Genomic DNA, 26,924 nt, shown 5'->3' on the forward strand with positions numbered 1-26,924 from the left:
ATGTTGGTCATGCCAGTAAACTTTGATGTTCTGGGTGCCATGTTGAGACGATGATGCATTTAAGGCCCTTTATCCTGCACATCCTTTTTCAAAAAAATGATATGATCATCAAACCGATTATTGATGATTAATTAACAGCTCTCACATTTAAACAGACTTTTCACATTTCTGCACAATTCAGGATAAAATAAAAACATCATGAACAGGGAAATAATGACTTAAACTTAAGCTGAATTAAATTTATGATAATAATATGATATTTTCATCATGACACATGTCCGACAGCTTGCTCCAGCGGACAGCCCGCTCCAGCGTGGACATGTCCAACAGCCGCTCGGACTGTCATTTCGCGCGACCAATACACGTGGAGGTGGCTATTAATAGCACCCTTACCACTGATTCATTACATGTACCTGTAAGCCAGGCATCACCAACTAGCGGACTGCGGTCCGGATCTGGACCAAAATGTCATCCTAGTCAGACTCGTGGCCAACTTTTAATTAAATGTAAGAATGAGAACAATATTTTTTAAGGGGTAGTGCTGGGCAATTAATCAAAACACAGCGAGGGACGATCAGGAACAATCATGTAAAAAAGTGAACGTCGTTGACTGTAAAACAGCTGAGTGTTTGACAGCCACAGCATTTCATCACCGTGGATCAAACAGCTGATGGTCCGACAGCAGCGCAGTGAGACAGACAAACAGAGCGCAGCTTCTCCTCACAGCACCAAAGTGTCTGAAACAGACACATCTGCAGAGGTGAAAGTGACTTCTTTAGACTCTACAGACGACTTTGTGTTAGTTTCAGCTTTAATCAGACTTTGGATGAATTATTTAGAAACAGCAGGACGCATCGCTCCGTGTCTCATCCGGCCGCTCGTGCTGAGCTCTCATTATTATTACCAGAGGCAGATGTAATGTTTTGGGGGCCCGGGGCCACAAGCACATGAGCTTATTTTCAGTCTTTCTCTAACTGTGAATGTCGGCAGGCTGTCGGCAGCTATAGGAGAAGTAGGCCGACTCAAAAGTTTTTAATTCCTGAGTAAAATGATTAACAGCACAGAAGTTTGACAGAAGCTGAAGTCAGAGTCCTGCAGTCAGGAGAGGTTGGACTATTATCAGCACAATGTGCTTCAATTTACCTGAAGTTTGTTTCAGATGGAGCTTTTCATTTTGATATAATGCTGGAAAGTTTAATAAATAATAATAAATCACATGTTTATTACACTCCAACACACCATGGTCACATGACACTGTGTCAGTGAACTATGAGGGCAAAAAACAAACCACAAAAAAAGCAAAATAATTGTTCATTAATCGTAATCAAAGTAAAATGTTCAATTAATGGTGATATTGATTTTAGGTTTGAGGCTCGGACCTTTGCTGGGAGGACATTTTAGTAACAGGACCTCTTTGAATTTTAGTAGAATTTTCCTAATCAAACAAACTTTACACAGAGCAGTTCTTCAAGACCTTTTTGGGAACAAAATGTTCAAATCTGTGTACTTTAGCTGTTGACCAGGCGCTGTTTGTAGTGCAGTGTTTAAAATGTTCTCTGCTACTGAATTTCTTAGCATCGTCCAAAAATCACAGTAAATCAGGAAGCAATAGCAAGGCTTTTCAAAAGCCCTGAAAACCATTTATCCTTCGTAAGATCTTTAAAAACGTATGTTTTGGCCTGTCAGGCAGTAACACAATAAAATCTTTAGAAGAATTTGGATTATGTTGTTATTATTATTTGCAGTTTTTTTTATTTTGTGTTGTGCTGTTTGGTGGCCTTGAATGAACACAATGGTTTGAAGAAGGAATCCTTTCGTGTGTTTGTGCGGAGATTTCGATTTGTGCGTCGACATCTCATACCTTCCCACCTGAGCGTTTCTAAAGAGCTTGAGTTTCTTGTGACACTCTCCTCCTCTTCCTCCTCCTCCTCCTCCTCCGCCACCGCCTGCGTTCTCCTCTTCTGTCTCGGAAATGTGAACCCTGGGATTTCATCTGACTCGGTTTCCATTTCCTCCTTTTGTCTACCCCACATGAATATTTAAATGAGAAATCCTGAGCCTCCACCGCCTCCGCAACAAATCCACTATCTACAGTTGGATCATAATTCAATTTGAACATAACACATTTATCACAGGGTGCAGAGTGTTTTCTGGTCAGTGGTTAAATGTTTATAAGGCAGTGCCACAAGGAAGCTGAGCGTGCTCAACACGATGCTATCTGCAGCAATCCGATCCATCTGAAGTCGCCGCGCTGTATGAATAATGGGAAACGTCGAGGAATAACCTCCGAGGCTCAAAGTGAAACAGACACATATTTGATTTCCCCAGAATAACAGAAAATTAAATCTACGGCCTCACGTAATGTGTAGAAGAACACAAATATGAAGTGAACTTCAGGAAATAGTTTTGTTTTTGCAAAAGAATCAGATGTGATTGTAAACTTAAGATTTAGAGCAAACACACCAGGGCTATATTGTCATAAAATAAAGAAATACAAGAGACAGATTTCCTTTTCCCTGCAAGTGCAGCTGTGCAGTAGCAGCCGTGGGTGGCAAAAGCAATTACAAAAGGCAAGATAAATTTATTTCTATAGCCGTAAAGCACATTTAATATATAGAGGCAGTTTAATGTGTTTTATATGAACCATTAACGGCAGTGAGTAGGAGGTACAAAACATCGATATACAAATTAAAAAAGGGAAGTAATGATTTTCAATACAATGCAGGTCAGGATGAAAGTGGAAGCTGGATAATTAAGGAGAAAACATTAATGTTAATATGTTTTTATGCCTCCGCGCCTGCGATAGCTTTCACTGGAGGAGTTTTCAGGTTGTCTGTCTCTATGTCCCGTTCTCTAAAAAGCGATATCTCAAGAACGCCACGAGGGGATTTCTTCAAATTTGGCCTCAGTGGAGTGATCAGGGCGGATGTTGGTTGTTGGTTAAAAAAATAAAATCAGTGAAAGTAAAATAATAATTATGTATTATATTTTCTATAACTTGATTTTGAAAAGCTCATTTTGTGTGCAGAGCGATACGAGTGTGAGTAATATTAAAGCGGGCCCTAAGGGTTAAACATATCCAGCGCTAACTCCGACATCCAAAATATGACCAAGAAATAAAACCAGTGCTATGAAGTAAAGTCATTCTAATCAAATAATGGGAAGTTTAAGTTAACAAATAATTTAAAATGCCTCAAGGACAAAACATAGAAGCCAATAAAGCACGCACACAGAAACCCGTCACGGTTTAGGGAATGTGCTTCCTGAAACTCTGAGATCACACGTGTACATGTGCCGTTCATGGGGGTCGAGTCTTTAAGGAGGCGGCCTCAGGCAGCTGCTCAGAGCCTCCTGACCCGGACGCTGTAAACCGGATTAGATGATTGGATGGAAGCAGATGTTTCAAGGAGATTTTGGATTCACCTTCAAAACGGGTCAATAAATGTTCAGTTAGTGTTTGCTTCAGTTTGCTGTGGGAACCGAAAAGTCTTATTACAACACTGCAGTTTATCCGAAATTACTATCTCAGCATGGGTGGAACAAAAAAAAATATTTTTTTAAAAAAAGCTCTCCCCTCAAAGCTTTGGCATTGTTTTGGTTGTTGTATGGTAGCTACTACTAGCTAATTTATGTATATTATTGATTATTATTATCATGAACCTTTTTATTTGTTTTTGTCTCTTTGTTGCATTTGCTGCATTTGTTGATTTAATTGTCCATTTATTTCTTTATCATTTTTGTTTGATTTTGCTTCTTGGAAATGTTGGCTCCCCCTGCTGGGAGGCACTGGAGTTGGTTTAATCAACCTTCTGTTGATAAGAGGGAGATAGAAAAGAGACCTTGAGGAGGCTTTTCTTTTGTTTCCGGGCTGAGAAATCTTGTGTCCGGTCAGATAATCCCGCTGACAGAGTGCTGAACCCGGCGAGAACTGCAGGCCACAGAGCGAGAACAAAAACTGATTTTTAAGCAGTATAAATTTAGATATCCGTCTGGCCGGGACCGAAGCGAAGCGACGGGGAGGCGGCAAATTTATGGGTCATCATCTGTTGTTTTTTTTTGTTGTTGCATGTGCCCTTCAAGGTTCAAAAGCAGGACGTGGTAATGCAAGTCAATGAGCCAACCAGCTATTCAGAGCCATGCCTTTCAGAGCAAGCAGACACTTTGGCCATTTGCAAATCGCATAAAGAACCGGCTTTAAACCAGGTTTAAACGTTACACACTCACAGCCAGTGATCATCGTGAAAAAGCTCTCTGAGTTTGAGAGTTTTTGCTGTTAGACTTCCTCTCATAACTCTGATTCTTCATATTTACTGCTCCTCTGTGTCTCTGACACTTACTGTGGCCATCTTTGGGATAGATGTGGAACGTGGGCTCATTTTTTTAATCTGAGGTTGATCTGTTTTAGTCCTCAGTCCTTCGGTCTGTGTCAGCTATATTTTTATAGACTATTTTATAGATCATTCACAGAGTCTCAATGGACTCTGTGATGGCACCAAGTAAACACCTGCCTCACAGACAGTATTCATGGTCCTATATTAAAAACCCCGGTCGCCACAACGAATCGTTGGCATCGTAAGTTTCTGCAAACCACAAATAAATATGTGCATGAATGTGCTGAAAAATGTCCTAAAATCCCAGACATGTGCCAAAATCTTAGAAATGTCAGAAAATCCTAGAAACATCCTTAAGTCCTGTCAACATCCTGAAATCCTTGAAACTCCTTTTATCCTAGAAACATCCCCAAATCTGAGAAACTTCCTAAAATCCTAGAAACATCCTTAAATCTGAGAAATATACCAAAATCCTAAAAACCAGCTAAAGTCTTAGAACCGTTGAATCCTAGAAATGTCCTAAAAGCCTAGAAACATCCTAAAATGCTCCAAATGTCCTAAAATTATAGAAATGCACTTAAATCCAAGGACCTTAAATCCTAGAACCTAGTTCTAGTTCTAATCCTAGTTTTAAAATCCTTGAAACATCACAAAGTCCTTGAAATGTCCTATATTTATGTTTTCCTTTCACGTCTTCAGATCTTTAAACTGTCTCCGTGTCTCTCTGTCCTCACCCGTCGTCCTGCCGTCAGCTTTGAACCCGGCACGTTTTCCTCCTCACTCTGCCGCCCGTCGCTCTCGCTCGCGGCTCGTTCAAATCAAACTTCTGTCTTCAGACTCGACTTTATTTATTAATGTTTCTCATCTCCGAGGTCGGCGTGGCATCAGCGAGCCGTGTCACCCCACAGGGGCGTGTTAACAGCCCGCACACTCCTCTCCGCCCCCGAAAAACTTGGGCTGGACAAGGGCGCAGTGAGAACGATGTTGTCAGATGAATGGCGTTATGGCTTTCATCTGCCTGTCAAAGGACGGGGAATTAATCAGGAGGGCTGAGGGCGCGCTTTAATCTCGTAGATTACGCTCCTCACAGACGGTTTAGGTGTAGATTAAAGTACACGGCGCCACCGGAGGCGAGATTTACTGTGGCGGGGTGCGTGTGGCTGTTTACCTCTGGCTGGAGGAAAAGGTGGACGCAGTTTTGGAGACAGAAACTGTAACCGTCATCTGTCAGCATCTAGACTTGAAGGAGAATTTTCCACAGATTTGCAGTCGTTTGTGCTGACGTCGTCTGTCAGTGGAGGTCTTTGAAGAAATTTAACTTGTTGAAGTTTTCACTTCTTGCTTGAATGCATAACTGAATCTTTAATTTTGGCTTTATTTGACCTCGGGGAAAGTTAGACAAGGGAAAAAATACAGTTGGAGCTGTTCAAAATATTATATCTCAAAAAAGTTAGAGCAGTTTCACCAGTATAGATTATACTTCAGGCCACAGTATGAACAGGGCTCGCTTTAATGTTACACAAAATCAAACGTTTAAAAATATTATACATTAATATGATTTTGATTAAGTAGATTTTTTTAACCATCATCAGTCCTAATTGTAAATATAAAATATTCATTTATTTTCAGAATGTTAACCCTTCATATGGCAGGTTTTTGTCATGATGGCACTATATTTTTAGATGGAAAAAACAAACAAACACTAAAAAGGACAGATTTTTAATATGTTACATGCTAAGTAGATTTACTTATTTATTTATTTTATTATTACAGAAAAGGTTTGTCTCTAAAAATCATCAAAAAAATCTTTAAAAAAACACCTTTTTAAACCTCAGTTTCATGTTTGTCTGTCTGAATTCTGCATCTGCAGCAGAGCGAAGCTGTTTTAACTCTTTCTTTGCTCACGTGATGAAGGAAACCAGGTTTCTTGTTCAACACTTTTTTGAATTTCAGTTCCATGTTTGTTTGATTTATTTTTGATATACAGATGCACTGATGTGAGCACCTGTTTTCTTTAATTCTTTCAGGTGCTATCTCTCTGAATTATGCGTCTGCAGCAGAGCAAAGCCTGATTAACTCTTTCTTTGCTCACGTGATGAAAGAAACCAGTTTTTTTTGTTTACATGATATTAAAAGATCCTGTTACTGCAGAAAGCTCTCAGTGAGCACTCATTCTCTGCGAGGACACCTGCTCTTCATGTCAAGATGAGATAATATAAACGTGATTTTTATGTGTCTTTGTGCTCGTTGCCGGGGACCGTGGATTGCGTGGACTCTGAGAGTCTCCTCTGGCTGCAGGTTTTGTCTTGGTCTGTGGGCTGGATCACGTTTTCCGCTGCACACAGAGGCCGGTAACCCGAGCCGCTGCAGACAGGCCCACATTAAGCCCGGCGGCTTCTCGTCTTCTCTGTCAGAATGAGGGGTAATCCCAGGTGATGACGGACGCGCGGCTCGAGCTGGCGTCCCATTGGCTGAAGTTGTTGTTCATCAGACAGCTGATGTTTCTGCGGCAGGAGGAATCTGCAGAGAGGTGAAGCTGGGATGTCGTTGTTGTTGTTTTGTGTAAACTTTGTGAGTGAAGTGACCGTCAGCCCGAGTCGCCCGTGGTGGAGTAACTTCTGAAGAACCTGCCGTACGTTTCTGATGGGAAGTCTTCGTGTCTGACCCGTGAAAGCTGCAGTTTTGTGGATTAAAGTGTCTTCAGTCATGCCGTCCTGTGTCTCCCTGAGACGGGCGATCCTGAGCAGGTACAGGCAGGTGCCTCGCACCGAGGCCGATGGAGCCTTCAACTACGGCCGAGCCTCCGATAGGCGAGGCCTGCTGAGCTCCGGTAGGTCAGACGCCAGACCCTCAATCTGTCGTATCACATTCACAGCTTTAATTTAGCACGATATTTATACTGGTGTGCAGTTTATTTTGTGCAGCATCTTGAAGGCAGAAAGGCTGTTCAGTGTCTGTTTACATACGTAAAAATTTAGATCAATTAAAGTGATAAAAACAAAAAGTTAACTCTTCCTAAAAGGGTTTTAACTTTTTTAATGCCATCCGCCAGCAAAATGCTGGTAAAATATGCAAAAGGATGGTTGATTTACTCAGCTCTCCAGTGGGCTGGAGGGTATGGAAGGCATGCTTTTTTTTTGTTTTGTTTTTTTTTAATTGCTTAAATTGCTTAAAAAATTGCTTAAAAGTTTTCATTTAAAAATCTCCAAAAATTTAAGAGAAGAAAAAAAAAACTGCTGTAAATTTTTTTTTTCCTTAAAAAATCACCTCTTTTTTTTAATATTGCCAAAAGCTTTAAAGAAAATTAAATTTCATTTTTTTTTCTGTAAAAATTACCAAATACTTTAAAATAAAACATAAATCAACAAAAATGTTCAAAGGAAAAAAAAAGATACATTTTCTTTTCCTTTAAAATCGCCAACAATTTTCTTTAAAAAAAAAAATTTTAATTTTCTTTAAAATTCTTTCAAAAAAAAAAATGCAAAAATGTTTTCTTTAAAATTTGTCAAAATTTGTTTAAGAAAAACAAAATCAGATATTGATATTTTATAAACAGGCCTTCCAGTCCCAGGGGTTTGGAAGGCATGCTTTATTTCAAAATTGGCAGTAAAGTAAATGCAGTTTCAGAGAATTTATGTTCTTTTAAATTTCCCTGAACGTGTCTCCAATTAAGTCTTCAAAGAAGCCACATGTAAGACAGAATAATTACTGGCCTTTGGCGGTTTATACACATATATATATAAATCCAGGGAACTTTTACAGGACTTGGAGAAAACGTTTAAACGTTTAAATTTCCTGTTCACAGAGCACCACATATTCTGAGCCGCTGCCTTCAGTTTCGGTGTGTGTGTGTGTGTGTGTGTGTGTGTGTGTGTGTGTGTGTGTGTGTGTGTGTGTGTGTGTGTGTGTGTGTGTGTGTGTGTGTGTGTGTGTGTTTGTTTGTTTGTCAGTATTTTTCCACTCGGTCTATTTACTCGGTGTTTTGTGTGTTTCGGTGGCTGTCTGGTCCTCCTCGGTGGGAATCAATGAAAACTAAAGCTTGTGTTAGTACTCTGCTCAGGTGCTGGTCGGGGCAGAGCAGCAGTCTGCTCAGTGATGAAAAATCTTTACCCAACATGCAACTGGGATTAAAACACGTGTTAACAAGACGTTTAGATCCAATGAAGACAAAAACACAGAATATGGATTTCTAACATTTTAACATTCAAACCAAACTTGTTCGTGCCTGTGCATCCCCTGCAGTGGTGCGTGTTTGCGATGACATCTCTGTACATGTGACGGCGGCTGGTTGTGTAAGCGTTTACATTTTAATAACTCCTCTCTGCCTTTGTGTTTGGTCGCAGCCGGATGATGGATTTGATCCTCTGTAATGGCCTCGCCGCAGCCGGCTGAGTTAGTTGTGTTGGGGTGTAATTTATCAGTTTGTGCGACCACCACAGTCTCTGCATTCGAGGTCCGCTCTGCTCTGCGCTGCGATTATGCAGCCTTCTCTGCAGATCTACAGCCGGACGCTCAAATTGATGCATTGCCGCTATTACGGTATTGAAGCCATGATGCTCTTAGCCAGAATGGGTTTTAATGTAATTTGGAGCTTCTGTCATTCATTTCCTGCCACTGGAGCCCCTGCACAAACAAACAAGTTGACCGGGGCTCGATGCAGTCCGTCATGTGGGTGAAGGAATTACGCTCGCCATGAAGAGTTATGAAATCCCTGAGAATATATTTACAGGCTGATTTTCTTCTGTGTCAGTTTAAAATAAAAGCACCATGGGTTCATTATAACAGTACTTTATTTAACTTTATACTTCAACATTGTACCAGTATTTTGTTAAACTTCACACATATACTACATATATAAATACTTTATATGTAAACAGTAGTTTAACTTTAGTAACTTTCTTTTAAGGCAGTAGCTGCTTTTATTTGTAACTGCTGTTTTTTTAATTAATTAATTTAATTTTTATTTTTAATTGATTTTGTATTTCAGTATTTTAGAGGAGATTTAAAAATTTCGAGATAGGTATCATGCATTGTGACACAGCCTAAAAATATTGTGATAATATTTTAAAACCCTATTGCTCAGCCCTAGACCAAACAGCGGCATCATCCATGTCAAGTGTGTGATTTTAGACAGCATGTCGGCATCATGGAAACAAAAGAGGCATGGCGTTTAACGCAACAGTAGTGTCGGCCTCCAGTGTGACATGTAACATATCAACATTATCAAAACAGGCTAATTTTTCAGGGCACTTTTATCACCGAAACATTTGTAGCTCTTACATTGTGTGTCTGCACGTCCTCTAAAATCAGTCTGAAATGAAATTTCACACATATTTGTTCTTTGCGGTATTTCCACATCACCCAAACTCTCTTTATGATATGTAGCGAGAAATCACACCGTGTATTTTATCATCTCTCACGTTCCCTCAGTCAGACACTTAAAGCAAACTCAAATTTAGGCTGTTTCATTTTCACCCTGAGTGGCTGCAGAGGAGCAAATCTGAGGCAGAATAATGAGGATGGAAATAGAAAGCTTTCATATCACCTCCGTCTCTGCAGCTCTGTCCTCGGGCCGATCCATCTGCTGTCCCTGAACGCACCGCGCAGCCTCCCAGGTGTTTCCATTTCATCTTCAGCATCTACATACACACATGCTGTGGCTCCTGCTGCGAGCCCGGCGTCTGTCTCTGTGTGCTTACATGTATACAATCATATAAGCGTGTTCACCTTTTCAAGTGTGAAAATCGGAATTTGTACATCACCTAGTCAGGCTGCTGTAATTTCGGTATTGTGTAATGTGCACAACCCTTAGGGCCGCCTTAATATTATACACACTTGTATCCCCCTGCACACAAAATGCGCTTTTCAAAATCAAGCTTTAAAAAATATTATACATTAATATTATTTTCTACTATCAGTCCCACAAGAAAACTGATGTTGTTCCAGGTGTTAAAGGGTTAAACCAGTCGCCTAACCCTACTGGGAAGTAACATCAGGGTCTTGAGAAGTAAAAAATACTCTGTTGAGCAGCCAGAGATGCAAAGCTGGATTAGTTAGAAAACGATGTTCGCAACCGACATCATCTGATCAGTGGTTACTTTGCTCAGTCAGGAGCTGGAAACACGTTTTCCTCTAACATTTAAACTGATTTCACAGAGAATTAATCAGCTCTTACATCAGAAAGCACTCAGAGGAACAGTTTTCTTCAGCTCGTCCTCAAAACATGTTTTCGTTGCAGTCTTTTTTAAGGATGCAGTTTGTTCAGACCTTTGACTAATTCAGACCCTTTCCTGAGGTAAAAACAAACGTATCTGTATGTTTGTTTCAAGCTTTTCAGTTTTACCTCAAATCTTCAGAGGCACGCACAGCCGCCAGAAAACAGCTAATAAATACTAGAGTAGAGGTGAACACTAAGTTGTTTTCTCTCAGCTCTCCTCACTGCCAAATATCTTTGAAGTCCACTTGGACTAACATATTAAGGTTCATCAGACACCAAAACACACAGCAGGGTGCTACTACAGACTGAATTTTACAACTTTAGAAAATAACCGTGGTGGCGTCTATTTAACCCCTCAGTCCAGCAGTCATCCTCTTTTTTCTGTGCAGTGCACTTCTGGAGACATTTTGTTCCCAAGATTTTGCTGCGGAGTGAGTGCTCTTGACTTTCATGCTACTCTTTGGCACGGGCAGCCGTAATATCTTAATTTCCTAATATCTAGTGTCAGCAAATGTGTTGTTGCACATTTACAAATACTCACCTGGCCCTACTTGCCAGATGACATTTGCCTTTTTACACAGAGATGGCGCTATAATGCCGCCACGAAGTCCTTTCTTTACGTTGCCTTTGCATTTTTACACAAAACCAAACATTGGCGGCATCATGTTGCTCATGTGTGATGCCTCAGCTTTGCATTACAAACAATAGTAATGACATAACATGTCAATAACAACCATTTACCGACCCCGTTTTATGGCGTCTGATCTCGTCCTCTGAGAGTCTGATTGTTTTCCCGATCTGTGGACATTTACAGCTGCTGTTCTTATCCTTCGGGTTAGCTGCTAACTGCCAGATGGTGAATTTTGTGTCATATGGTGGAGTTTTGCTGGCTCTTCTGCTGTTACTTGAACTACAGGGCGTTGTGTTTTCGTATTGCTCACTACCCAAGCTGCCACAGTGGACACAAAGATGAAAGAGCTGGATCCAGACTGGCCCACCTCTCTCTCTCTTAAACTTGGAAAAACTCCAGTCAAACAATAAAACTATGCAGCACTGATCAAATATTAATCAAGTTTATATTTCTGCACTACCTATTTCGCTTTTAAAGTGTTTTCAGAAACATATTTTAGAGGTTGAGTTTTGTTGGGTCTCCAGCTGTTGCTCAAACTACAGGCTGTACCTCCAAAATGTTTGTTTTGTCCTGTTATATGGCGTCTGACCTCGTCCTCGGCTCCTGTATCCCATTATAGCGCCGATTTGTGGACATTTCTAGCTGCTGTTCTTTTTCTTTAAGTCAGCTGCTGGCTGCCCTTTTCTTTTTTTTTTATCTCCTGCAGTTAGTTGATTGCAAATCACACCGTCAAAACACCAAAGCCGTCCCGGCCCATGATCCCATCCCGCTGTCTGTCCCTTTTTATACATAGATCTTGATTTGGCACTGCTATTTCCTCCACTGGCAACATACCTCTTTATACAGAATGATAAAGCGGCATAACAGCGTGATATTTCTGCCCTGAACAGGAAGTGTAAAAGGGCTCTTGAATTGTGTCACTGCAAAAGTTCAGCCTGGTTCCTCTTCTCTGTTGTTCCTCCACTGGCCTTTAAAGGTGACGCAGGCTGAGCTGAAGCTGCAGCTGCTGGATGCAAACACTTGAATCTGGTTGAAGTTGCTTAGAAACATTGACTCTGCGTGTTTGTTGTCATCATGTAAAGTGACCCCGTATTGTTTGGCGGATCGCCTGCAGCCTCGCTGTTGTTGCTGCTCATGTTTCAGCCACTTCCTGTGAACTTTCCCTCATCTAATCAGCCACGTGGACGGACTCCAAGTTTAACTATCAAATCTAGAAGTCCGATCATTACTTGAAACATTAGTCTCAGTTATTAAGATTTTCCAGCGGCTGATGTCTCGTGTCATCGTTTACGTCACGAGCGCTACTGAGGTTGGAGAAAACGATGAGATCTGGAACCAGTTCAATAAATGAATGAATGGACTCTTAAGAGGTTCAGTTAGATAAGTCATTTTTGGCCTTTTTCAGACAATAACCCTGTTTTTTATTCAGAGGATCATTATTAGGATCATTAGATAATTTAGTAATCGAATGTTTTAAATTGAGCAGAAAGGTTGAATTATTGTGTTGGACATGTTGTCTCTGAGCATCTTTGAACTGAATCAGACTTTTGTTGATGCCTCAGCATTGTGTGCCCAACGCAGGAGCATCGATGGAGCATGGTCAGTTTTATTTAAGAAAAATCTCCAGTACAGCACTATAAAATGAAAAGATGAAGCTGTACAAAATGGCACAGAAATAACATCGCCAAGAGCAATATGTCCTGTCATTTAGGAGACTCTAGCAGTATCACAGTATTACAGTATACCGGGGTATTTACTGTATACATTTTGAAAGGTATGTTTTTCAATACTGTCACAAAGAGCAATAAATGGTCAAGTTTCACTTTCACTGCACCTGATATTCTGCTGCTCCATCTGTGCCCAGAGTATGCTCTGCACACTGAGAGTGTAGCGCGACGAATAATAAATGCTATATTTTGTAAATATACCGACTTGTAAAGATCCTTCAGGCATTTTTGTGTGTGTAAACTTACTGAAAAGATACTTTCAGGTAAAGTTTGCTTCAAATTTTACAAAATTATTATTACAAAGTGACCCATTTTTAATCAAGACTGAGCTTTTTGTATTGCATTATTTCACCAGGATGTGATAGTTTCCGCTGATGTGATGAATTAATGATAACCTTGACTGTTAGTTATGATCTGGAAGCACTGTTTAGCTGGTCTGTAACCACTGTGAAGTCACTTTATTCCAAATTGTATTATTTGATAAATGGCTTAATTTTGCAGAGTGTGGTCTTTGAAAGGCATGTTGCTCTCTTCTTTGTATCGTAGCTTTGTGTGGTTGGTGCGAGCCACCGTCAGCTGGTTTTAAAATAACCCAGAAGAAGGTCAGTGGTCTTCCTACTGTCTGAATGTGACGGCAGCTCCTCAGATCACACTCAGTCGCTGTGTTTCTGTTAAAGCCGGCTGGTCACACTAATACTCACACTTCAGCTCCCCCGCTGCTCCGCGCCCTAATGTGGCAGGTAATTGCAGGATCCATAATGAACACTTTAGAGCCGCTGCTCTGAAAAGGTTGCCTTGGCAACAGGCCGGTGATACCTGCCTTAATGAAGCTGATTATTCTCCAGACACCCGGGGGGGCGCCGTCCAACTCTGCTGCCATCAGCCGAGAAATAAACTCTTGTGGTGTTAAGGTGACCTAACGTCGCCTGAGAGGTCTTTACAGAGCTCCCAGAGTGCCCTTCACCTTACATAAACTGAGAAATTAAGTCCTATAAGTAAATTTTCTGAGTCTGAGGGAAAGGTGACTCTCAGGGCGTCAACATCAGGTCTAAAATAATGCAGGTAATCAGGTGGCACTTAACATTTGTTTGCTTTTGACATCCTGCCTTCTGAAATAAATAAGCGACATTTATGTGATTGTGTTAAGCTTCCGTACCAGCAGTAGCCATGTTTTCTGGTTGTCCGTCCATCTGTCCATCCGTCCATCTGTCCTCTTCTGCTAAACATGGTATCTAAAGGACACCTAGTGGGAATTTCTTCAAATTTATCACAAATGTTCACTTGGACTCAAGTGTGGCGCTTCGATACCGCCTGTCATTACATTTTGGTGGTCATAGATCAAGGTCACTATGACCTTGCATCCATTTCATTCTTCTTAACATGGTATCGGTAGAACAGCTTGAGTTGATTTTTTTCAAATTTGGCAGAAACAGTCACTTGGTCTCAAAGATGAAATGATAATATATTTGTGGTCATAGATCAGAGGTCAAGTTCACTTTGTCCTTGAATTCATCTCATCCTTGTAAATAAAAGACATCTCAAGAAATACGTTTTAGAATCTAAAATTTCTTCAAATTTGACACAAACACCCACTGAGTCTTAACAATGAATTTAATTGAAATTTGGTGGACAAAGGTTCAGGTCTTTTTGACCTTGCACCTGTGTTATTCTCATGAATGCAATATCTTTCCTGAAATTTGGCACAAACGTCCACTTGGCGTCAGTGATGAACTGTTTAGATGTTGGTGGTCATAGGGGAAAAGAGTCAATTTGTCCTCATGTGTCTTTTTCTTGCGTCTGTCTTATATTCATGAAGGCAGTATGTGAAGAAGACCTTGAGGAAGTTTCCTCAAATTTGGCACAAATGTCCACCTAACAATGAACTGCTAACATTTTGGTGGTTAAAAGTCAAGATGACTGTGACCTCATTTAACATGTTTTTGGCAAATTTATCCACAAACATTTCACTTGAATGTCTACTCGGATGTAATGATAAAGTAATGAGCTTTTTCGGTTGGATTTTGCATTTTTCTGTGCAGTAAGGAAAAAATAATTACAGAAAAATGAACTTAACTTCACGATTATTTTCTAGTTTTTTTAGATTCTCGATGCTAATGTATAAGAACGGCTGCGATGTATCCCAGTTTACTCCAGGGAATCATTTAAGTATTTTTCTGATCATCTTTTTCATCCTTCCTTCGGCCCAGGATGTTCCTTTTTGAAATGTTTGAACTGGGTGAGGTTTGGTCTCTGACGCTAAAAGGCTTTTCATCATTGATCGTCTGTCGGAGGAGCTGAATGCTGCTGTGACCTTTCAGTCGTGGTCTGCTGCTCCTTCAGACACAAAAGCACTGACATTTCACTGAAGACACTCTGTTCTGACGGCCACGCTCATCGATCAGAAAGAAACATTCACAAAACTGAACACAATTTGAGGATTTCTGAGAGTTACATGCAGGCTTTGTACGGTCATGAAAAGCCTTGAAAAGTAATGGAATTTGCAGATAGCAATTTCCAAGCCTGGAAAAGTTGAACCCTGAAAGTTTTGGAAAAAGTGAATGGAATTATCCATTTTCATGGAATTTTGTCTCACAAACCTGTACAATAACACAATGCATTCAAGGATAATCTGAAATTTGAAAATGCAAATATATTTTCTGTTTTTACATTTTCTGACTGTGATTAATGGTGTAATTTTGGGTTTTTCTGAGTTTTTAAAGAAAACATGCTTACCAATCTGTAAAAAACCACCTGTGGGCCTGCATGTTAGGGGAAAAAAACACAATTTCTTTGTTAAAAATTGTAAAAAAAAAAAAAAAAATTAAAGAAAGAAAAAAATGCCAAAAATCTGCAGAGAGAAAAAAATTGGCAAAAATCAAAACAGAAACATTATCAACATTTTTTAAAGTGTTTTAAAGAAAAAAATAAAAATACCAACAATTTTGAAAGAAAAGAAAATCAACAAAAATGTTTCTTGTAAAGTGTGCAGTTTAATAGTACCAATAAGGGACATGGATGGCCGTGTCGGAGAACGTATGGTCTTGAAAATAAGCCTCAGAGTCATGGGAAAATGTGTATGAACCCGGTAAACATGTGACCACGGCTCTATGAATCCTTCCTCAGTCTGGTGGTTTTTAAACGTAACTCCCCACACTGCTGAGAGCTCTGTTCAGTGTGAACTTAACTTTGTGTTTCGGGGGCTTCAAATACGAGGCAATGTCTTAATCACTTGCGGTTTTTAAAGACTTTGAAGGGTTCCTGAAGACAAAATTACTAGATTTGATCTGGAAAAAGCCAAAAAACTGCTGTTGCAATGAACCTTCACATCAGGATCCGGATGAATTGATAGTATTGACTTTAGGGATAAAACCCGGTTTAAAACACTGACAATATATTTCTCACTTTGAATTTTACAAAAGCACCATATTATTCAAATGTCAGCCGCTTCTCAGCGGAGTCTGCAGTTTCTCGCTGTCGTCGTTTCCACTGTGGCTTAAACTTATTCACCCTGCACCGCCGAGCCTCGACTCTGATGACTCATCACTTCTTATTGACTCAGCGGCTGCTGCTGTTCATACTAATTCATGCCCGTCAATAGGAGACGACCTATCGCAGCCACTTCTGAATCCAGAGTAAGTCTGGATTGTGTCAGCCACTCGGAGATCTACATGAGTCAGAGGAAGTGAATAGAAATATATTTTGCAGCCAATTGCGGATCGTCATCGTTCATTTATCAGATGAGAGTGGTGATGTTGAGCTCCTCTGCTGGAGTCAAGGAGCGACGTCGAGTAAATCCGAACGCCATAATTCATTTAAGTTTTCACTGTCGAGTTTCCAGAGCGATCTGTGTTTCTCACATCTTCACAGCTTTCATTTTTATCTCCATGTTTTCATCTCTCAGGCTTCTTGCAGTTTTTTATCTGATGCACGTTTTCCGAGCAGCAGTTTATGACTGAATGTCAGGAGGTCAGGGTAACCTTTGCTGATAGTCGTGTCTTTGTTGCAGGAGTGTGTGGCTGCTGCGGGCCGCTGAGGCCGAGGTACAAACGCCTGGTGGACAACATCTTCCCTGAGGATCCAAAAGTAAGTCACCAAACTTTACACACCCTCAGGTAAACATTAGTTTTTTCAGTGGAGAAATAAGGCCGATATGTATTCTGTGACTTCTGATGCACTCTGGTGGCTCGGCTTCTCATCATAACTGCCTATATCGACCAATCGTGCAAAACATGGAGATGACCTCTGTCATTTTTCTGACCCTGATATTACCTGTTGTGTTTTTATATTTGTAAAGCCTCCTGCAGATTTTAGCTTTTTTTGACCAATTGTTTGTCTTTATTTTCAACACAACTTGCAGGTATAAATCAACCAATAATTTCTGTCAATATGACAAAGACATAAACATCAATAATAATAAATTAAATAGATATTTGACATTCCCGTGACAACTAAAATACATAAATAAATAATAAATTCATGCATTGTAGCCCTGCTAATATGACAGAGAAGTAACAAAAAAGAAAACACACGTGCATCTTTTTAATGCTCCTTAACCCTTACCTGCCCCTCCATGGGTCTTTCTCCAACTCCCATTACACATATATAACCTTTCATACATGTGCATTATAAAAATAATTCATTTGAAAAAAAGTAGATTTTATCATTTTTATAAGTTTGGCGCAGCTCCACTCTGAGACAGATCGATGAAACTTGAGTACGACATCAAGATTGATGTATGCGGACTTCACGATGACATTAACTACTGAATTACGTGCTTCGACGCCCATTCTAACAAATCACGATTAGCCTCAGAGGGCTTGACAACATACGACGTCCCTCTGTCCTTAGACCCTCACATCGACCAAAGAAAAACTCACCCCCCAAAAAACCCTATAACAGGAGAAAGAAATGGTAGAAACCTCAGGAAGAGCGACTGAGGAGGACAGAGAGACGTGCAACAGATGTCGTACATCGAATTGATCAATAGATGTCGTCTTTCGACGTCAACATGCAAGTACAAAACATCGTCAGCGTTTTTATCCATCTACGCCGCTGTAGCTGTCAGAGAAAAATGTAAACAAACATAAACGGAGGCCTCGGTTTGGTGTATTTATGTGTGTTGACAAAAGTTAGAAGAGGAGGAGAACGTGGCGGGAAAAGAGGCCAACCCGGCATTAAAAAATGTTGCAACAAGAGCTTGAAATAAGCCTTTATTAGCATCTGTTAGTGTTTAGCAGTGTGGCGCTGATCAGTGCGTCGTTTCATGCTGCATTTCTATTGGTTGGTCAGTAGCTGTAGGTCGTAACAGCAGGCACACAGTGAGATGTTCGTCCCAAATTTCTGATACTGTCAGAAATTGATGCCAGGCGTCTTTGATCATAAGACCGAGATGACGGACGAAGGCGTTCAGTTTTGTTTCCGTCCAAACCGTTAAAGTGAACACGACCTCTCGAGAGCGCCATGAGGCAGTTTCTTCAAATTTAGCACAAACATCCACTTTGAATCAGAAATGATTTGATAAGATTTGGTGGTTGTAGGTCAGGAGTCAAGGCGTCTGTCTCATTTTGGTGAACGCAGCATCTCAAAAACATCTAGGGGAATTTTTTTAAAATTGGCACTATTTCTCTCTTTCTTTCTCTCTGTCTCTTTTTTCTTTTTTCAAAATGACAAAAAATAGATATTGTACATGAAAGTCAAGGAGACTGTAGGAAGACGTTGTTTTTTCAGTAAATGTGGGTGTGTGAGTCTGACTGTTGCTCCGTCAGACAGCACATGGCGGTCACAGTGTGGGCTGTTAGCGGCGCGTTAACACTGTGTTCGGTGCCCGGTCGTTACCGCACTGTTGAGATTACTGTGGAGACCCAGTGACACCTCCGCCGCCACAGAGCGCCACAGCCACAACGCCGAAATAATTGGACGACCACTGAGCCAAATGGCAGCTTCGGTCTTTCGTGTTTGTGGTCATTAACTGTGACGCGTCTTTGATAACAGGACCATGACAAGTTATTATCGCTGGTTTGATTCCTCGACCCCTGTTAATTAATATGCCAAAATGTGTATGTGGCACACAAGGGAGTGCCCCCCCCCAATATCTTCTCAAGGCCCTTTGGTGTAAGCAAACAGGTGCGGTGGGAAATCGAAATGCTCAAATGGTCGAGACCTTGTCAATTTAATTATCACTCGCTGAGAGCCCGAGGAGCTGAAAACACTCGGGGGACGGCCGCTCTCAAATTAACTTCCTCCTCTTTATGCATGACACCTGGTGGATATATATTTAAACGGGCTGTCTGTTGTCATATACAGACTCGCACTGAGTGCTTTATACGTTTCTAAAAAAAAAGGGCAATTTATCTAAAAAAAAAAAAAGTAATTTTCCTGCTCTAACATCCTGATCTGTGCTGCAGCACGTTTTCTTTAACGAGGCCGACGTTAAATCTGAAAAGAGCGAGGACATTTTTAGTGTATTTCTTCTTCTTACTTTAGTTTGATTTGTGTGTGCAAGATTTCAAATTGTGCACAGTTTCAGTCTTTAAGATATTTTCTGAGCAGTGATTTGTAGTTAAATAAAAATGAATGGAGACTGGTGTGCTCAGTGTGTGTCGAGTTAATTATGTTAGAAAAAATCAGCGCCAAAAAGACCCACACTGTAAAAAATGTCTGTAAAATCATGACATCATAAAATTGTAAATAGAAAAACGATGAAACTGTTCAGTTTACAGTAATGTTTGTAAAGCAGTGAACCAAACAAAACTGTTTAAAGTAAGAATATGTTAAGATAATTACATTTCTTTGCAGAATTTACACATTTATGTAGTTTAAGCACAAGAAAACAGTAATACAAAAAATAATACAATGCTGTCAAATTCGACATAACATGAGTTTTTTTCTGGTACTTTTTTTTTTTTACAGAAAGAAACTGTATTACACTTTACAAATTCAAACCTAAAGCATTTGAGTGTTACATTTACATGTTCCTTAAAAACTGAAAGGTTCCTATAGAAGTTTACTCTAAAAAATAAATAACAAAATGTTTTTGGGCATAAATATGAGGACATTGACTAAAAAAGTCATTTTACCTGCCCAAAACAGCTATTTGAAATAAAAAAATATAATAATAATGATTTTCTAATGTGTAGATTTTCAATTGTAATTCCAACAGTTTTAACTGAAAAATAAAATGAAAAACAGAATTTACAGGTTGTTCTGTAAAGTTGTTTATAACGTTGTTGTATTTTTACAGAAATATTCTGGCAAACACAGCTGACAGTATTTTTTCTGTGAAAAACAGCAGCATTTTAGTGCAGCGGACCTCGATGTGGTGGAGTGATCTTTTAAAGTGCTCACATGCACTCTTGTAACGGACAGACAAAGAAGCAGGAAATAATAGAAAAAACGCCACCGTGTTTGAGCTCAGCGGCCTTTGACAGGGCGCTGTGATCCTGCACAGGTGTGCTGGGATTAAAATATATAAATATACATCTGATCAGACTTCTCCTGTAAGTCCTGTAAATGTGGACCGCTCTGTGTTTTTCTTCAGGATGGCCTCAGCAAATCTGACATGGAGAAGCTGACCTTCTACGCCGTGTCGGCTCCAGAGAAACTGGACAGGATCGGAGCTTACCTGGCCGAGAGGCTGAGCCGAGACGTGGTGCGACACCGCTACGGGTGAGTCGCTCGTTTGACACGTGGGCATTTCTTGTGTTCATAAAGGGGCAGTTCACATGGCAACGGTTCTTGCATGAAATGTTAGACTTTTTTCAATGTCAATTTTATTTATTTTATTTACACATTTAAAACAACCATAGCTGACCAAAGTACTGAAAAATCACAAAGACAAGGGACAAAAACAACTAAAATTAGTAAAACATGACAAAAAGTACAAGAAAAATAAATTAAATGAAAAAGACATTTAACGACACAAAGTAAAGAAAGCTCTCACAGAAATCATCATTAAACTCATCAGAACTTGTTCTGTGGATTTTTTTTTCTGTGATATTAAAAGTCTCGTACATTTACATTTCTGTGAACCTCTCGGTGCTTTCTGCTCCTGGAAACTAATTAAAATGAATTGAGACACAAAATCTCTTTTCTAAAAGGAGGATGGCAGAACCAAATCAGTGCAGTGATTATAATGTCAGAGATGGTGTTTAATTGGCTGTGATTTTTATTCCCAGAAGCCGACAGTCGGACAACAAACGCGTCACTCTCTCTCCTCCATCTGTAATCGCCCATGTGTCGCTACTAAACCATTTGGCACGTCCCAAAACACTCTGTCCGTCCAGTGAAGTGACACGTCTGCGTGCCGCCTTTGTTATGTCACTCAAATCCCAAAGCTGTCGTTGGGTTTGGCGGAGTTGTTGATTTCGACTTTTATAAATTCATATCATGAAATGTAAACACTGTTCACTGTATCAGAGACAACACTAAACTGTGGCTGTCCATAGTAACGCTGCTTTTTAGGAGAAAATTAATCTGCATTAAAGTGATAGTTGTGGATTTTTGAAGTGGGGCCATATGAGATATTTAAGTATAGTCAGTGTATCACATACAGTGTATCACATACAGTAGCTGGTGTTTGGCGCACTCCGGGTTTGCGCTCCGTGGTCACAAAATGCAACTAAAAAGTCACGATCAAAGCTCTGCAAAAACAAACACACGCCTCACATGCTCACACTAACGCTGCTCATTAACCTCACTGTAAGCTGGAAACAAACTAACAGCTCTGCAGTTCAGATATAAACAGCATTTGCAAATCACAGCAGTGCTCCATGGTCTCAAAACGTGACTAAATAGTTACAGTCTGGAGCTCTGCAAAAGCCCTGCTTTGTGTCTCTGTGTGTGTGTCAGTAGCTGTTTCCATTACAGATTTGCACAAAACTTAAGGGATATTTTTAAAATTATGATTGCAAGATGACTGTGTTTCCATTTAGTGACATCATGTGACTTTTTTAATGATGTTAGGCGATTTTCTTCTGGCGATAACATTTCAGTAAGCATGCCGATGGATGTTCAAAACATTGGCAGGTTTAATTCTATTGCAGCCACTCAATAAAGCCGATCTGATATCTCTGTAATTTCTTTGTTTCATATCAGAGTGAAGAAGAGCTCGGTTTCTTCCTCCGTCCACACAGACCGAGTCATGTTTTGTAGAATGTGATTTTGTTGAACTTTTTCTTCTTCTTTGGGTTTAATGGCGGTTGGCATCCTTAAAGTCGCATTACCACCACCTGGTGCAGTTTTGTGAAAAATGTCTTTTTAGAATCGCCTGACGTACCACCTCAGGCAAGCGTAAAAACGTTTTTGCATAAATTGCGTTATTAAAGCTTTAATTTTGACAGCTTGGGCAGAAACATCATAATGAAATATTTCGCTCATTGTTCAGAAATGTGGTGATCGCCATGGAGGCTCTGGACCAGCTGCTGATGGCCTGTCACTCCCAGAGCATCAAACCCTTCGTGGAGAGTTTCCTGCACATGGTGGCCAAACTGCTGGAGTCCAGAGAGCCGGACCTGCAGGTGCTCGGGACCAACTCGGTAAGACCCGGTGACCCCTTTCACAAGATTTTAGACTGTGAACCCTGAGAAAATTGGTTTGATTTCTTTCAGAAACATGGGGGAGAAAAGGCAACTTGGCAACAAATGTCATGCAAATTGCAAGAATTTGTTTTAGATTTCAAAAATACTATCGTGTTTTTACAAGCGAGGATAAAATGTCAAGAGAATTTTTTTTAGAATTATCACATCAAAATATTTATTTATAATTTCTTTGAAAAAAAATCAGGTAATTTCTTTTTTGTTGTTTTTGTTTTTTTTGTGTGTTATTTTTGTTTTATAACTTTCCCGTGTTTTTTTGTTTGTATGTTTGCTTTTTTTTTTTCAGGTCATTTTCTTGTACTTTTTTACTAATTTCTTGCTTATTTGTGGGTGGATTCTTCTTAAATTGCTCATTAACTTCTGCCCATGTTTTGAAAGAAATCAAGCCAATTAGCACAGTTTTTAAATCCTTAAGACACAGCACTCTAAAGACTGCTCTCCGAGGGGCGCAGGCATAAGAGTAAAAGAGTAAAAAGTAAATGAAATCACTTTTAAGAAGTTCTGACATAATCCACTTTGTTTTGGTTAAAATTACCTTCAATGAGTTGATGTGGTTTTAGCAGAACTCATTAAAAACACAGATAAAATAACAGGTAGAAGTATAAAAGAATAAGACAATATAACTAATAATCAAAACATGGAGGGAAAAGGGAAAAATAAAAAGGTAGGGATGACTGTAGGGCTTCCCCTGGTCCCCTCCATTTTTGGATAAAATGTGATTAGTATTTCATGACCGAAAATCAACTTTAATATTCATATTTAAAATTAAAAGTTCATAACATATTTTTAAAAAATTCTTATTCTTATTATGTGTTATTACCTAGATATAAAGTACAGTTTTACATAACTTACATAAAAAAATTGTTGCACACTTTTTCATTCTTTTGAAAAAAAAATTGACACTTCTGACCCCAATTTCTCTGCGATGTGAATTTAATTAACATCTTTATTACACTCATTAAGTCCAGTGTAAGATTTTTTATTCTGAAATGAGAAAAAGCCTTTAAATATTTTCCAGAGATTTCGAAATGGGTTAACTTGACCTGCAAAAAAACAAGAGGGTTAAAACATAATCACCTCTCTGCCATGCATGAACACCGCCATCCCAATATATATGCAAAGGGAAATTGAGGGCGAATGTAAAGGTTGCATAGGGAAAATCGATGCAAATAGAAAAATGAAATGAGCGGGAGAAATATAAATAGCTGATTAAGATAGACTTTGTTTTATCAACTTATTGGTGGTAAAGACAAAAGATAAAAGCTGTTTGCTTTGTTTAAACGTGCTGATTGGAGGTTAAAGGAAGGTTAATTTTACATTTCAAGCGTGATGATTTCTTGCTTCTGTAATGTGCTGCTCGAGGCTCTGAAGTCTGCGCTGCTGTTTCATCATTCTGAAGTGAAATTATTATTATAATTATTAAATCTATAATGATTTAATCTTTCTACTGTTTATAGAAAAGTCTTGTGTGGTGGAGAACCTTCCTCCAAATTTAAACTAAATAATAGCTATAAATAATATTTGGGGTGGGCTCTTGTGAAAATGTGTAAACCAGTTTCATTTTAAGAGCTGCAGCGGACAGAGTTTCGTTGAATTTTCTCAGTTGTTACACAGCAGCTGCTCTCAGAGGAACATGATGACATCGTGTCCTAACAGCAAACGAGCGTCTGATTTCCGCTTTGCAGACACCGCACTCGCCGTCATTACTTCCAGTCCAAGGCCACGTAGGCGTGTTATGGCGCCATACTGAAAAAGCGAGCCCCTTATACGTGGGAGCGGCCACGTATGAGGGATTTCTGGGAGCTGATAGTCCACGATTTCACGAGGAATTGTGGATTCAAAACTTCCGGATGATCCGCTCAACTTTCTCAGAGTTATGTGATGCAATAACAGCTCCTGTAGCTCCTGCTGCATCATGAGGGAGCCAGTTCAAGAGACACGGCATCAAGACACAGCATCATGTGACCTAGAAAAGCAAAAAAAGTGTTTCCATGTAAGTTTAATTGAAATCCCTTCTAGTTCTGCTGCATTGCATCTGCTGCAGCTTGTATCATAAAAGCCAAGAGCGCTCACTCCGCAGAAAAATCTAGGGCCCAAAACGTCTCCAGAAGTATTCTGCACACCACTCTGACTAGTGAAAAAACCCAACAAACAAACAAACAAAGACTGAGTCTGAGGCTGAACGAGGGGTCTCAGACTGATGATGCGGAGTCCTGTCTCATGTATTTGCTCCTAATTCAAAAAGCAAGTTTTAGTTAAGATTCAGTATTTATGCATGTTGTCATTTCAAATGTTGCCTTGAAATGAAAGAGCCTCATTTTCTGAGACGCCAAACCAAAATTACCATAAAACCACAATTCATACCACACACACACACACACACACACACACACACACACACACACACACACACAGCAAGGCATAAGCAACAAGCAGAACATAAAACCCATCGCTCCGCTGCAGCCCAGAGGTTGATGTTGGTGGTTAAATACCTAATTTAACTTTGACTCTGGCAGTGGAAATGGCTCTTTACCATTTCCTGCGAAAAACTAATTATTATTAGCTTCTATAAGCCGCCAGCGAATGTCAGCCTCATTTCTCCTTCCAAGTCTTCGGAAGGTGAACCCAAAGTTGTTTTTTTTCCTCCATCATGCCTCCTATTCTGAGCCTGTCGTCCTTGCCTTTGTTGGCGGTTCATCTGAGCAGGAAACGGAGCTGAAGCTTTCGAAAGCGTTTGCATTATTGATGTGTGGTATTTAGAGGAGGATGCAGAGACAGGTGGGAGAGTTTGGAGGGTGGGGGGGGTGCAGCCCGCCTTTAGGTGAGTGCCGTGTTAATTAATTTTTCCTGGTGGAGTCGGCCGAGATGCTCCATTTAATGTTTGGTTTTACGGAGGAAAACGAAGCGCTGGTGTTTGTTCTGTTGGGTAATTATCAGTTTAATGAGTTTGTTTGAGATGTCTGCAGAACAACACAGAGCTCAACAAATTACGGCAGTTTTGTTGAAAGAGTGCTTGAAAACCGGCAGACCGCTTTCGGTGGCGCCTGAGCTGTGACTAATTAGTTGCAAACATCACACATTCGGGTTTTCGTGGGGACTGCTCTGCAGAGCTGCTCACACTGGGCTGAAGAATACGATCAGCTTTATTTCCTCTGTCGCCAACATCACAAGCAAACAAGAAAATGCTGCCAGAGGTCAGAGTGCCTGAAAGGATGATTATCGTTTATTACAACTTGGGTCTTATTATCTTGGGTTTATCCTACTCAATAAATAAATAAATAAATAAATGAAATTGAAAAAAAAGATTAATTTCTAACGACAATAACACTAAAAAAAATAATAATGAGGATATAATAATAATAATAATAATAATAATAATAATAATAAACTTTATTTATAGAGCACTTACATACATGGGATGCATCTCAAAGTGCTTCTCAATAAATTTTATATTTTTCTATATTTTATTTTATTTTATTTTACAAAAGACCGACAAAAGACAGACAACAAGGAACAAAAATGCAAAATCAAAATATACAACCCCAAAACAACAACATAAAACACAAAAAGAACACAAGTTACCACAAGGTAGGAGTAAAAAGTATGTTAAGCACTGAATTAGCCAAAAATACAAGACAATTCAAAGAACAGTGAGGATACTCCCTGTGACTGGCATGTAGAAGATGACAAATAATCTAGCCAGCAATAATATAATTGATTTTAAATTAAAGTACGGAAGTGTTTTTCAGCATTTTTATAGGACAGCAGTGACCATACCTTCAAACCAAAAATTATGTCGATTTAAAAATGTTTTAAATAGGCCTACTTCTTGTATAGCTGCCAACAGCCTGCCAACATTCCCAGTTAGAGAAAGGTTTAAAGCGACACGTCCTGATGTTTCTAAAGTCTGACTAAACCTGAAACTAACACAAAGTAGTCTAGAAGTCTGAAGGAGGCACCTACCACCACTGATACTTTGGTTGTTAGTTTCTTCAGAAATTTTGGTGCTGTAAGGAAAAGCTCCGCTTTGTTTGTCTTGTGTCTCACTGCACTGCTGTCGACAGTCGGCTATTTCATCCACGAAAATGCCACTAGGTTATCAAATTCTAAAGTCGCTGCCAGACGCTGTCAGACATCTGCGCTGTCGGCCGGACATCCGAGCTTTTGGCCGGACATCCGAGCTGATCCACACTGTCTTAGATCCACGCAGCCAATGGAGATCCGCGCTGCCAGCGGAAATCCACGCTGTGTCAGAGATCCCTGCTGCCGGCCGCTCTGTCGGAGATCCAAGCTTTTGGAGCTCCGCGTTGCCAGGCCGTGTTGTAGATTCGCGCTGTCGCAGATCCGCGCTGCCAGCCGCCATGTCAGAGACCTGCTCTGCCAACCGCCATGTTGGAGACTGTGCTACCAGCCGCCATGTCTGTG

General features: G+C 40.0%; 1 protein-coding gene across 6 annotated transcripts in view; it reads left to right on the forward strand.

Moving 5' to 3' along the window:
* Positions 1 to 26,924, forward strand: part of efr3a (EFR3 homolog A (S. cerevisiae)) — a 143,673-nt gene that overhangs the window by 34,540 nt on the left and 82,209 nt on the right. For all 6 annotated transcript variants that reach the window (XM_088085927.1, XM_088085929.1, XM_088085926.1 and 3 more), the window contains 3 exons: positions 16,913 to 16,989; positions 20,444 to 20,571; positions 22,289 to 22,439. In XM_088085927.1, the coding sequence (XP_087942053.1) occupies positions 16,913 to 16,989; positions 20,444 to 20,571; positions 22,289 to 22,439 (356 nt within the window). The remainder of the gene's footprint in view (positions 1 to 16,912; positions 16,990 to 20,443; positions 20,572 to 22,288; positions 22,440 to 26,924) is intronic.

Source organism: Plectropomus leopardus, chromosome 12 (genome assembly GCF_026936395.1).
Source record: "Plectropomus leopardus strain MGB_pleo_1.0 chromosome 12, ASM2693639v1, whole genome shotgun sequence".
Lineage (NCBI taxonomy): Eukaryota > Metazoa > Chordata > Actinopteri > Perciformes > Serranidae > Plectropomus > Plectropomus leopardus.